The sequence below is a fragment of the Toxorhynchites rutilus genome, chromosome 2, assembly GCF_029784135.1.
Source record: "Toxorhynchites rutilus septentrionalis strain SRP chromosome 2, ASM2978413v1, whole genome shotgun sequence".
NCBI classification, from domain to species: Eukaryota; Metazoa; Arthropoda; class Insecta; order Diptera; family Culicidae; genus Toxorhynchites; species Toxorhynchites rutilus.
The window spans coordinates 144,829,022-144,842,632 of record NC_073745.1 but is presented as its reverse complement, the minus strand read 5'-3'; the positions used below and the strand labels follow the sequence as shown (position 1 = coordinate 144,842,632).

General features: G+C 39.5%; 1 protein-coding gene across 7 annotated transcripts in view; it reads left to right on the top strand.

Annotated features, from left to right (window-relative positions):
- Positions 1-6,127, top strand: part of LOC129764548 (uncharacterized) — a 47,826-nt gene extending 41,699 nt beyond the window's left edge. For all 7 annotated transcript variants that reach the window (XM_055763748.1, XM_055763747.1, XM_055763751.1 and 4 more), the window contains exons 5-6: positions 5,227-5,399; positions 5,471-6,127. In XM_055763748.1, the coding sequence (XP_055619723.1) occupies positions 5,227-5,399; positions 5,471-5,559 (262 nt within the window). In that variant the 3' untranslated portion in view covers positions 5,560-6,127. The remainder of the gene's footprint in view (positions 1-5,226; positions 5,400-5,470) is intronic.
- Positions 6,128-13,611: the final 7,484 nt, after the last annotated feature.

Below are 13,611 nucleotides of genomic sequence, written 5' to 3'. Positions count from 1 at the left end.
AAATAGGAAGGGAGAGGGGGTTCCATCTTAGAAACTCCAAGCTAAGAACTGTAATTTATATTGCGTCGTCTCTCGTAAAAGTATCCTACGATATCATCGTCGAGAAAACTACCAAAAACTACGCGAAAAAAAAACAACTGTTTCGTTGGAAAGCAGTGGCCGGAAACATCCATATGACCAAAAACTCCGCTTCAAGTTTTCGTTCATTCAATTTTCTCACTCGTCAAACTTCAAGGACAAGGAGACGGTAAAAACAGATCCTCTATCTTCCTCCACAACTAATTTTTGTATTCCTTATGCATTAAGAGTAAAACTAATAATACTTATCATCATACAGCTCATTTACCTTCTTTCCGACGTCTGTTATGCTGGCCCTATCAAGTTGTAGCCCTTCTTGGGATGTGCTGTTGCTTGAAGTCGTCGTGAAAAACTGCTTGATGCCGATCCAAGTTCTTCCTGGGGTGCTTGCTGCTCTTCTCTGGGTTTGGCACTGCTGGTACTCGTTGTGTGCACTCGAGTACGAACAGGTAATCTCCGCTTCTCGCGAACACATTCTCCTCTCCATCGTTTGTTGGAGTGTTATCGTAATTATTTATGCTTGTTGGGTCCCACCTCCGGGCCGCTATCTCCACTCGTTGTACATAAAGCATAATTTATCTTAAATCTGGACGCACTGTATATTATACCACAGTGCTCCTAGTGGTCGGATCTAGAATGTTTTGACAGCACTTTGTTTTGAAATGTTTCCTCTATCAGTATTTGAAGGTGTTGAGAACGATCAAGGCAAACTCAGAGCAGTCGGGCTATGACATCGCCAAGAAATTCAATGCCGACCGGTGCACCGTCAGAAGGATTCGTCTGCGCGAAGGAATACGATCTTATCGGGCCAGTAAGCAACCAAACCGGACATTGAAGCAGAATATAGTAGCCAAAGGACGTGCTCGGAAGTTATACAACAAGGTTCTAACGAAGTACGACGAATGCATCCTCATGGATGACGAAACGTACGTGAAGATGGATTTTGGACAGCTTCCAAGCCAAAAATTTTATAAAGCCACTGGTCGGGGTGATGTCCCCGGCAAGTTCAAATTCGTTTTTGCCGATGAGTTTGCAAGAATATGTTTGATCTGGCAAGGTATTCGCAGCTGCGGACGAAAAACCCCGGTTTTTGTGACAAACAAGACCATGGACTCCAAGATGTACAAGGAGGAGTGCCTGGGAAAACGTATTCTTCCGTACATTAGATCCCAGAAAGGACCAGTAAAGTTTTGGCCAGATTTGGCAAGCTACCACTACAGCAAAGATACTACAGTGGTATCGAGACAACGGAGTGGATTTTGTCGAAAATCAACCCACCCAACTGCCCTCAATTTCGCCCTATCGAAAAATATTGGGCAATTGTCAAGCAGAAGATGAAGAAGAATGGTAGGACGACTTGGGATGCAACAGAGATGAAGAGATGGTGGAACAAAATGGCCGCTGAGGTTAGCGAACAGGGTGTCCAAACTATGATGAGTGATATTCGCCGAAAAGTTCGATATTTCATCAAAACCACATCGGAATAATTTTTTTGTTATTTTTCCTTCAAAGTGCAATAAAAGACCTAAATTTTGAGTACATAACATTTTATTTCGTTCACATAGCTCCGAGATAGACCCGTTTTAATGCGTCCAGATTTAAGATGAACTATGCTTTAGTCGCTTTTTATGATCCCATGGTTATCTATGCAAGCAGTGAGACCATGCAGTGGTTGACATGGTCCTTCATGGGGACCGTGTTCGGAGCCGGATAAGCGTAAGACAGGAATCTGACATCTGAGCCTAGTACCTAGTGCCAAATCCCAGCGGAGCTTCGAACGTACCCGGATGCCTGCCAAGATTGTTATCGGGACGAGGGCAACCGCACCATTAGCCCACACGCCGTTTCAGGAAGGTGTCACCCTTCCTTACTCAGGGAGCAGAATGGCACGATTGTCAGCCTGTTACGTCGAATTCAACGCATTTCCGCATCGTGTCCGTTTTCCATGCCATACCAGTATATCGTAATCAGGATCTTACTGGCGACGATCCTGATATGCCAGGCACTCCTCTCGTTGCTCCTGTACACGGTATTCCCCCCGTGCAGTCTCCGTAGGCTTTACCGCGCCCTTACTTGCGTTATCACCCGATTAGTCGCCTTCTACGACATGGACAGGGAGCAGGACCCGAAGTGCTATGCTAAGCCGGCAACCCCACGGCTAGTCGAAGTCGGTGACTATAATCTTCCGTACTTATCATGTATGTTCGATGAAGACATACAGTTAGCCTTGCAACGCCTCCACGGAAGCCGAATTTGGGTTCACGGAATCAATGGCTGCAGCCGGACTCCATTAAATCAATACGTTTCGCAACTCAAACTCTCCCGTGGTCCAGTGGCCGAGTGGTTAGCGTCACACCTAACATGCCGGGGGTTCTGGTTTAATTCCCATTCAGGTCGGGGGAATTTTTCGCTAAAGAAATTTCCTTCATCTTGCACTAGAGCTTGTTACTCAGAATGCATCCAAGGCGTTTTTTTTATAAAGAACGTATTTTTGACAAATCTCAATATATATATATATATATATATATATATATATATATATATATATATATATATATATATATATAAATAAAATAAGTAAAAAAAACATTTCAAGCTAAACGGTTTAATTGTGATTACACATAACAATGTACTAAAAGCTAGAAAATAATTAGGCAAGTAGTAGTTAGCAGTTATCACACCTCTTCTTCATTAGTCTAGGGCATTGATAAGACTAAAATTAAATCGTGGGACATATGATGAAGTCGCTAATTGTGGATAATGGAAATCCAACGAGCCCCAAGATTTTATTTTAGTCTTATCAATGCCCTAGACTAATGAAGGAGAGGTGTTATAAGTGCTAACTGCTACTTGCCTAATTATTTTCTAGCTTTTAGTACATTGTTATGTGTAATCACAATTAAACACATATAATTATACATAGAGAAATAAATCGTATGTAGAGACGTGGTTCATAACGCCGGTCTCCGTGAAACTCAACTTCAAACAATTCGCATACCCTATCTTGATTTCCAGATTTCCGAGCTGTGGCTGCCGTTTTCATTTTTCAACTCGAATTTGCCAGTGCTAAATTTTAAATTTTCTTTTTATCACCATCGAAAAGTATTTTGAAAGAACTCTGCAACGATTGAAACCGATGCCATAAATGACTAAGAGATAAGCCTGCATGTTTATATACAGCCATTCCATGCTATAGTGGTTCTCAGATTTCCAAGAAAATTGGTAGTCTTGTTCCTTATAGCAAAACATTAGAGCCGTATTTTTAATTTTTTTCAAAAGGGTGCCCGTTTCCTTTCTAGGGTGTCCCTAGGGAAAACCCTTTTTTTCTCCAAAATAGATTTTTTTTCCAAAAATTGATAACTTTAAAACCACTGAACCGATTCAGATAATCAACATATCAAATTGACCCAATGAGCTAGTTTTCTTTGAAAAAAATATTACACTAGCGATAAAATCGTATTTTGTTTTCTTAATTATTGATTTTATTAGTTTTTAATATATATAATTTAATATATCTTTGGACTAGAGGGCACTATATTTTTTAAATGTTTTTTTCTTGAAAACTGAGGTATGATATCCAAAAATCAGAGATGTGATTTTTATCGTTTTTGAGTCATGATTTCGGGTCAGCTAGTATTACATAATGATTTTTACAATTGAAGTCGGTTAAGAACCACCCTCCTTAAGAATCCTGATTTCTTTCAGATTTCCTTCCAATTTATGAAAATTATGGTTGGCAAAAAAGTGGGAAAGAGATTTTGTTTTCCTTTGAGTTGGTCATTTTCAAGGCTATAATGTCATCTTTCTCGGATTTATGCTGGAATATTGAACACTCTTCCAATAGAATCCAAAGGAGCTGATGATTTGCTTGATCGTTCAGCTCCCAACAAACCTAGAAGCTCTTAAACTCCTGATAAATTTAAAGAAAATTTTATTGGATATTTTTTCTATGAAATTGGTATCTTGAAGCGGTATTTATAGTGTTTGGAATCAAATTACTATTCACAAACGGCAAACAGTATACGAATTCCTTGATGTTTTCTATCTTGAGGTTAAGTAATATATCGCCTATAAGTGGATATAATTTGATGTTCAATCAACCAAACTCACAAACAGAGATTGTCGTTATACCCCGGTTCAAATAAAAAAATGCGTTGAGATATTTTTGCCCAGATTATTGACTATTTAAGTCAAGCTCCTCTGTGAGTCGTGAATCATGAATCAGAATGAAAGATTGGGATACCTGATACGAATCCGGATACGGATGGATTTATACTGAAACTATTATTTAAATAATGTAAAATCGTGAACATTTGCCATTTGAGATCGAACGTGAATTTATGTTCAGTTACCGATAAGCGTTGGATGGGGTAACCATTATAGCAAACATTATAGGTTCGTTCAGCCTGTATTCTTGAGAATATTTGTTGGTAGTCTAATTCGGAATAATAGCTATTAATCAGCGAGGGTTGTCGCGTAACACATACGACAAAATCAACTCGTTCGAATATCAAAACATTGGATAGCACTGGTTTTCTAAATTTAATTTCCACCACCAATTTTCAATTTTAATCATGTTTTTGCTGTGTGACAAAGTGTAATGCCCGAAGGCATTTATTTGGAATGTTGAGTGTGGTTTTATGCGATACGGTTCAATCGAGGTATGTGATTCATTTGCTTCCATGGAGAATAATTATATCAGTTGCTGGAGTTAGTTGCGAATGTCTTGCAACTTTTATTATGATATTTTCATATTAGATTGAGAGTTTCTGGCATGCCAATATCTTACGTTGGATTTGTTTGATGATCATTTCTGGTGAAGTTTTCAAGGTTTCAAGGTAAGAAATATCTATGCTTTGATCAAACGCTGGCGGGCATAAGAGTTTGGTTCCGCACCGTTGCTATTTTGATCTTGGATCATACCATTTGGCGACATCATTTTTTGCGCAGTCGTTTTTGCGTAATGAAGTGTTGTAAAAGTGATTATTGTTGGAGTGGACCATCTGTTGGGTTCGGCTTGAATCCTGTTCAATTTTGAGGTTTTTTTTTCACTTTGACAATTTGAATTTAGGACGCATGTTTTCGCATGTACAAATTTGTACAAATGAAAATAATAATAATTTTTTGCGAATATTTTTCCCATTCCAGTATTGACGAAACGCAAACAAATGAAGTGATTCTTTCCGAAAAACAAAATCCAGGTACATTCGATGTCGTTCTGCAGCATGTACTCAGTGATGACTCCAAGGATGCGTCCATCCACTGCCAGTTATCGATACCGGGGACCAACTATACCAAAAAGAGGGAGAAAATGTATCACGGTTAGTTGAAGAAGTAGATTCGTCTCACAAAAAAACGTGATTTTTTCTTCAATTCGTTTGTTTAATTTCAGGCGCTGCCTTTCGAGCGAGTATTTCGATTTTGCAGGCCTTATTCTACGCACTGACCGCAGCAGTATTGTCCAACACGATCGGATACTAAACACCACCTTTCTATGTATATGTCACACTAGAATTTTAGGGAACGCTAAAAGCGATAAACGATATTCTTATTTTGTTTTATTATGATATTACTACTACCAGTGTCTTAATGAATGTGTAAATTATTGCGAAGATTTCACCGTTAGCTTCTAAGTCCGATCGAGGGAACTGTAATGACGCCTACGATTCAGATGAGTTTCTTTTTTGTGTCTTACCCTGCAGTGATCTGCGAAGGCATCTTTATTTTCAGCAAGAAAAAAAAATCACAGCAGTCCCACGCGACTCTAAACATTACACTAATCATTTTTCTATATCAGCACAAATGTTTTCCAAGCGAGTAACAAACTCTGCGCACATTGTTATACCAAAAAAGTAACATTAATTCTACGATTAGAAAGTAAATTGTTGTAAATAGTTGTTTGTATATTTTTACTAGCTTTATCTCCTGGCGCAGGTATTGTACGATTTGTTTCGTGTACTTATCGTGAGTTTATTAACAACCAAAGCAAAACTATTTTGTGAACCAAAAGATTAGGAAATAAATATTTATTTGGAACGAGACATACAAACGACCCCATTTTTCATTACGACCTCAATCAATATTGGGATTGTGTTTATTGTTTTTTATCGACCAGTTGTATTACGTCAAATTAAGAGCTACCATAAAATTCGGAACCCAGTTCGCAGGTAGAAAGCATTTACAGCTGATGCACTACTAACCGGATACAGGTTGTACAGGTTTTGTGAATCCATATGTTATCAATCGATAGGATATCGCAGTTTCGTTTTCGCGCCAATATAATTTTATGGGACGATCAGGCCTTGATTGTTTCGTTTTATGGAACGATGATAAATTGAGCAAAAATCTCAATGTGAGCATCGTTCGAAATGGGTGACCCAATGTTTTTTCATAGCAATTCCATCACATCTTCGACTTTCAAATATGCATCGTTGGATTACCGGAAATCTAGATTTTATATGTTCCCGGTGAACATAGTTTATTTATCAACATTTTTTTCTACCACTCGAATAAATTTCATTGGAATGATGTGTTAATTTTATGGCAATTGAAAAATGGTATCTGAATGTTGTTTCCGAAACAGAGGTGATTCAATTGAGATCAATTTCGATCTTCTGAGAGCCGATGTCAATATCACATTGACGAAAAGCATAGAGAAATGAGAAAAATATGCGACTTCAAGGTTAATGTCAGATGCATGTTTCGTGTTGTGTAATGTGAAACAGTCGTTGATTCCATTAACTGTTTTCATAATCGAGCAGTTGACATCGGAATAAATGGCATATAATGATATATACCAAGAGTTTTCCATCAGGTGAAAGGGCATGTTTTTACATATAAAAAGTTTAGAACATTCAAGTTTTTTTTTTCAAGAAGATAGAACAGAGAAAGAACATTTACTAAGCATAAATGTTCACATCGATGATCAAAGACGATATTTGCGTTCTTTAATTTCGTAATCAACTCAGGTAGGCCAATTGGTGCTAATTCGTAACAATAACGTATGCATTAAAAATGAATTAATTTCGAATGGTGATGTAAGAAAAAACAAAAAAGTTGATACACTAGAACATATTTTCTATATATCCTATGAAGACGAATGGACTGCAAAGTTTAAAGCCTATTAAAAACATAGCACAAAACGAAACATATACAGTGGAACCTCGATTATCCGCGAGCGGATGATCCGCGGTGCGGTTTATCCGCGAAAGCGAGTTTCATAGTAATTCAATGGACTTTCCCGGAATTTTTATTTGGCTTGGCTTCGACATTACTTGACTACTGGTGTACACGACCTCACAGATGGATAGTTAGATTATTCCTAAAACATAGTTATTATTCTAAAATATCTTTTTTTTGTGTTTACATCTTTTTTTTCATTTCTTGCGTTTTCCGCTATTTTCATGATCCGCGGTGACCTAGCCAGATTCCGCGGATAATCGGGATTCTACTATATCTTACGTTTTTGAAGTCTACTATAAACTCGACACTCTGCCGGGCATATCTTGTGTTGTACTTATCGCTTCGGGTTATACTATACGGCTATTTAAAGACGACAATCTGTGCTACAAGTGTCGTTTTGACAGTGTTGTGATTGTCCTTTACGGTCTCAAGTTATAGCGCGTCAAAGATGGAGTCCACCAAGCAAGAAATTTGCCATATTTTACGTTTTTACTACCTGCGAGGTAAAACTGCAACGAAGGCGGCCGATAAAATTCGTGTAATTTATGGACCCGATACTGTAACGATTCGCACAGCACAGCGTTGGTTTGATCGATTTCGTTCTGGTGCAGTGGCTGTCGAAGATACACCCCGTACTGGTAGGCCAATCCTCGTAGAAACCGATAAAATCGTTGAAATCATCCAAGTAGACCGGCATGTGATCACTCGCTCGATTGGCCAGGAACTGGGTATAGACCATAAAACCGTTTGGAACCATTTGCAGAAGATTGGATTCCAAAAAAAGCTGGATGTATGTGTGCCACACGAGTTGACGCAAAAAAATCTTTTAGACCGAATCAACGCCTGCGATGCACTGCTGAAACGGAACGAACTCGACCCATTTTTGAAGATGATGGTGACTGGAAAAGTTCATTCGCTCATTTCTCCACACCTGATTATGAATCACTCTTGTATCTGCTTGGAATAATCATGGCAAAAAGAGTGCAGCAAACAATCGTGAGATTGCACGATGAATCATTTTACACTCCCCGACCATCTTCATTCGGGACTGATCTGAATATTGGAACACATCTTTATCTCTGGTGTCATTATAAAACTGCGTATTCCATGATCTTGAAAATCCAAGATGGCGGCCGCTACAAAATGGCGTATTATGTAGATATTTTCCCAAAACCCCATCAAAATGTATATCAAATGAAAGGGATTGACTAGTAGAACACAGTTATTTATGCAAAATGAAAATCCAAAATGGCCGCCACCACAAAATGGCGCCATATATATTCTTTTTCCAAAAACCTCATCAATATGGGTATCAAAAGAAAGTTCTCGACTAATAGAATATAGCAGATAATGAAAAATCCAATTCCAAGATGGCCGCAGTCTCCAAACAACTAATTACTTTTTAAATGATTTCATTCATCTTGACCTGTTTCTATGTATGTTTGAATGTGTGTAGGGTTGTCCCACATTAATAGAAAATTGACCCCGTTCCTGTTGACTGATTGATCCGAAATTTGGAACACACATTCAATTCTACTGTCATCATAAAACTGCGTATTCCATGATCTTGAAAAATTCAATTTGGCCGTCGTTCAAAAATGGGAAACGTAAGAAAAGACGCTTTAAACCGTTTTTTGTTTTTCAAATGGCCGCCATTATGTCAAAAAGATGTTTCTGGCTTGTCCGAGGTTCATAGACAACTTTTTTTAACCCCCTCACTTTATAAGCTAACAACTATTCTAGGTATGCATATTTTTCCTCTGTTCAATTTTTGTTTTATTGTCAAAAGATAGATGAACAAGTAATGATATAATGGATAGTAAAAATATTCTTTATTTTTGCGGAGCACGAAAAAACGTCCGAAATTCGTGTCTCTACACTAGAATACCCCCTTAAAGGAATATCATTTCACTGGGATCCAACTATTATCGATGGTTATGGTTTGTAAACATACCTCTCAGTGTTGAAGTGTCCTGTGTAGGAAACAGGTGACCAACTCTAGGAAGCTCGAGTATGAGTTCTTTATAGATGCGAATGAGGGAAGAATAGCGGTTTTCAGAATCTCTGAACTAAATAACATTTTCAGAACTCCACTCAGACCGGCCATAGAAAATGCGAACCGAATCGGATGTATGGTGAAGTGACGACATCGGGGCGAATGAATTGAGGAAGTCTGAGAATCTGAGAAAACCTCTATAATTCAAAACATCATCATTACACAAATAAATCCGTACACGCTTCTAAATTCACAATAGCTCTCTTCCAGAAAAAAATATATTAAACTTGTTCGCGACCGACATCGCGAAGGAGAAGCAGTAATAAAAAAAGCAACTTTCCTTTTCCATCCCTATCCTTTTCCCATCCAAAACTCTTCTTCCTTCCACAATCACAATCACAACATCCACAACCAGCATAATAACCCAATGCACACAACCAGCATAATAACCAATAACCCAATAACAAGAGCCGAACGCAAACAAACAAATATGTGCATACGAATCGATCCCTACCGATATCATAGAATCAATCCAATTCTAACTTTTAGTAGTGCAAGATCGTTTATATATCCATCCTATGTTTAGAAGTATCCAAAGTGTTTGAGTTTGAACTAATACGTTGATTCTATGGATAATAGATAATGGTACTCGGTAAAGATTATTAGCGTGGAAAGTTAAGACGACCTCTTTCAAAGAAAATTAATTCCGACCGCAAAGGGTTAACTATCCAGTGCAAGCCATATACCGTGTGGTCCCGAATTCTGAGCTATCATCATCCAGGCCTCCTCTGAATACCATCCAACGTCGAGTATTGCGGATCGACAGCCAGCACATCATGTGAAGCAGCAAACTTATTTGCCGAATTATTTAAAAGTGTGTTTCGCACGTCTACACAACTACCACTCTTAGAGAATTTTCAGCACATGCCTTCGTTCGATGTTCATCTCCCTGCCAGACAATTTTCGACTACAGAGGTCCTCCAAGCCCTCAATAAACTTGATGCTTCCAAAGGTGCTGGAGTAGACGGGATACCTCCATCTATCATTAAGACCTGTAGGCGTGAGTTGGTGGTGCCAATAACACGGATTTTTAATCGTTCTATCTCTGAGGGTGTCTTCCCAACCATGTGGAGAACTGCCAGAATGGTACCCATCCACAAAGCCGGCAGCCTGGATCGTGTAGTGAACTACCGAGGTATTTCCATACTCTGCTGCTTAGGCAAAGTGCTTGAAACACTTGTTCACCATTACCTATAAAATGCCGCTAAACCGATTGTGTCCGAAAATCAGCATGGTTTCGTTGATCGCCGGTCGACAATTACAAATCTGATGTGCTACGTGAACAAATTATTCCATGCGATGGAGAATCGGCGCCAGGTAGATTCAGTCTATGTGGACTTCTCAAAGGCTTTTGACACGGTACCTCACACTTTTGCCATAGCTAAACTGAAGCACATAGGATTCCCGGATTAGATAACCAGTTGGCTGAAATCCTACTTATTGGACCGCAAATGTTATGTCCAGATTGGCGCAGATTGCTCTACTATTTTTGATATCCCTTCCGAAGTCCCACAAGGAAGCGTGCTTGGACCCCTAGTTTTCATTCTTTTCACCAACGACCTAGATCATCGATTGTCAACAGATAAATTATTCTTTGCTGATGACCCGAAAATCTTCAGAGTCATTGCACCAGATCTGGACTGTATTGCCTTGTAAGATGATATCGACGAGCTACTCAAATGGTGTGAAGAGAATCGAATGTGCTTGAACATCAGCAAATGTAAGGTGATCTCGTTTACTAGGAGTCATGCTAGTCTGGGACACGTTTATAAGATCGGAACGATAACTCTTGAACGTGTAAATGCCATCCGCAATCTTGGAGTAATCCTCGATTCCAAATTGCGGCTCAACGAACATGTCACAACTATAGTTTCCAAGGCATATTCTCTCCTAGGATTTATTCGTCGACACGCATCGTTCATCACTGACGTTTACGTATTGAAATCATTATTTTGTGCTCTTATCCGCAGCATTTTAGAATATGCAACTCCAGTTTGGGCGCCGTATCACATGGTCCAGATCGTCAAAATTGAGCGGATCCAAAAGCACCTTATTCGCTTCGCCCTTCGACAGTTTCCATGGCTGGACCCAGCTAACCTACCTCCCTACAGTTCACGGTGTCTCCTGATTGACCTTGAAAGCCTTTCGTCCAGATTGATGATTGATGATTGATGATTGATTGAAATTGCAACGGATGTTCATATTCGACATAACGACAAACAGAACTGATTGTTCCGCTCTGCTCCAGCAAGTTAACTTGAACGCTCCATCTCGTTTGCTTCGCAATCGTAATGCGATCAATATCCCCCTCCACAGGACGAACTACGGGCACAACAACCCACTCAGTGCGAATTTACGAGCATTCAACGATGTTTCCGACTATTTTGACTATAATATAAGCAAGGACATTTTAAAAAATAGGAAAAGGAATTTAAATTAATAACAGTCTGTACGATTTTTTTCGAAGACAAAGGAAATAAATAAATAAATAAATAGATAAATAAATAAATCTTGAAAAGCGACACAGTGACCCTACCGATCAAAATTGCATCACTGTGTGCGATATTGATCTTACATTCTTCCTTTGTGTCGAGCAAAACAGTTGTTTTTAATATCAGCATTAAGGAAGACTACTGTCTTCTAGCTGGAGCGAGATTGTGAATTGAATATCACATATGATCATGGGATGAATTATAGAGACTTTAGAGTTTCTCAGTTCATTCGCCTCTAAACTTGAAAAAAGGTCAATTTGGAAAAAAAAAATTAAACTCTCGGTCTTGAGAAAGGCCATTTGGAAAACCTTGCTGCCGTCTGGTTGCTCGCTGGATGACTGATGGATCGTGAATGATGTGAAATCGCGAAAAACTTGTTCATACTTAATGAACTGATAACGAGCGGAGCTCAAATTGTAATATTTCCTCTCTGCACATTGCCCGTAGAACGAACGCTGCATTTGGTATTTCTAATACATAAAAACGTGCTCTGCTTTCTGATTATTGATAGACGTAGTCCTACGTCAAAAAATAGGTAATGATTTCTTGAGTTTTCATCATTGTCACACATACATAATTGTTTAAAATTCAGGGTCTGTCTGGATACCCTAGATGAGAACTTTCAGAAATGCATCCTGAAAAAGAAAAGTATATGTGACGCTGACCGCTCGGCAAGGGGAGCACTTGATTCACATTTGATTTTTAACTCGTAAAAACGATCATCGTAAAGAGTAAATCATGGTTTATAGATCAATTACACCATTGTTTTATGTTTGTTTCGATCAACATGAAAAAAAATACAAAAAGCTTGCATTGTTATCACGAATTTCTGTTAAAGGGTGTGTCACATCAAATTGCATCACGGAAAAAACGCTGTAGAAATTTAATTTTTAGGAATTATATCTTCAGCTTTCGCTTATAATCAGATAAGAGTGTGTAGATCACGCTGGCCATACTTCACTGTCAATTTTTCGTAAATTTGGAAAAATGTCGTCGAACGAAAAAGAGCGTCGTGAATTAATCCTGTGCACTCATTTCGAGAATCCGGAGTTGTCACATCGGGACATCGGTAAGATGCTGGGAATCGTCCAATCCACGGTCAGCAGAGTACTAAAACGATACTTCGAGAACCTAACCATCGACCGGAAGGTGAAGAACGGCAAAAATGGATGCTCCGTCAGTGAAAAAGATCACAAGCGCGTAGTTAAGCAGTTTAGACGTGATCCGAGAAGTTCGGTCCGGGATGTCGCCAATAAGCTGAATTTGTCAAGTTCATTCGTCCAGCGGACCAAGCAGCGGGAGGGCCTGCGTACATACAAGGTTCAGAAGGCTCCTAACCGCGCCGAAAGGCAAAACATGGTGGGGAAGACGCGAGCCCGGAAGCTGTACACCGAAATGGTGACGAAGCCGCATTGCCTGGTAATGGACGACGAAACCTACGTCAAAGCGGACTTTCGTCAGCTGCCGGGCCTGTTGTTCTTCTCCACAGAGGACAAATTCAGCGTTCCGGAGGAGATTCGCAAGCAGAAACTATCCAAGTATGCCAAAAAGTACATGGTGTGGCAAGCGATCTGCTATTGCGGAAAGCGGAGCGCCCCCTTCGTGATGACCGGCACGGCAAACGGGCAGGTTTACCTTAAGGAGTGCCTACAGAAGCGCTTACTACCACTATTGAAGCAGCACGAGGGCCCGACCATCTTCCGGCCGGATCTCGCTTCGTGCCACTATTCAAAGGACGTGTTGGAGTGGTACGAAGCCAACGGGGTCAACTTCGTGCCAAAGGAAATGAACCCGCCCAACGCG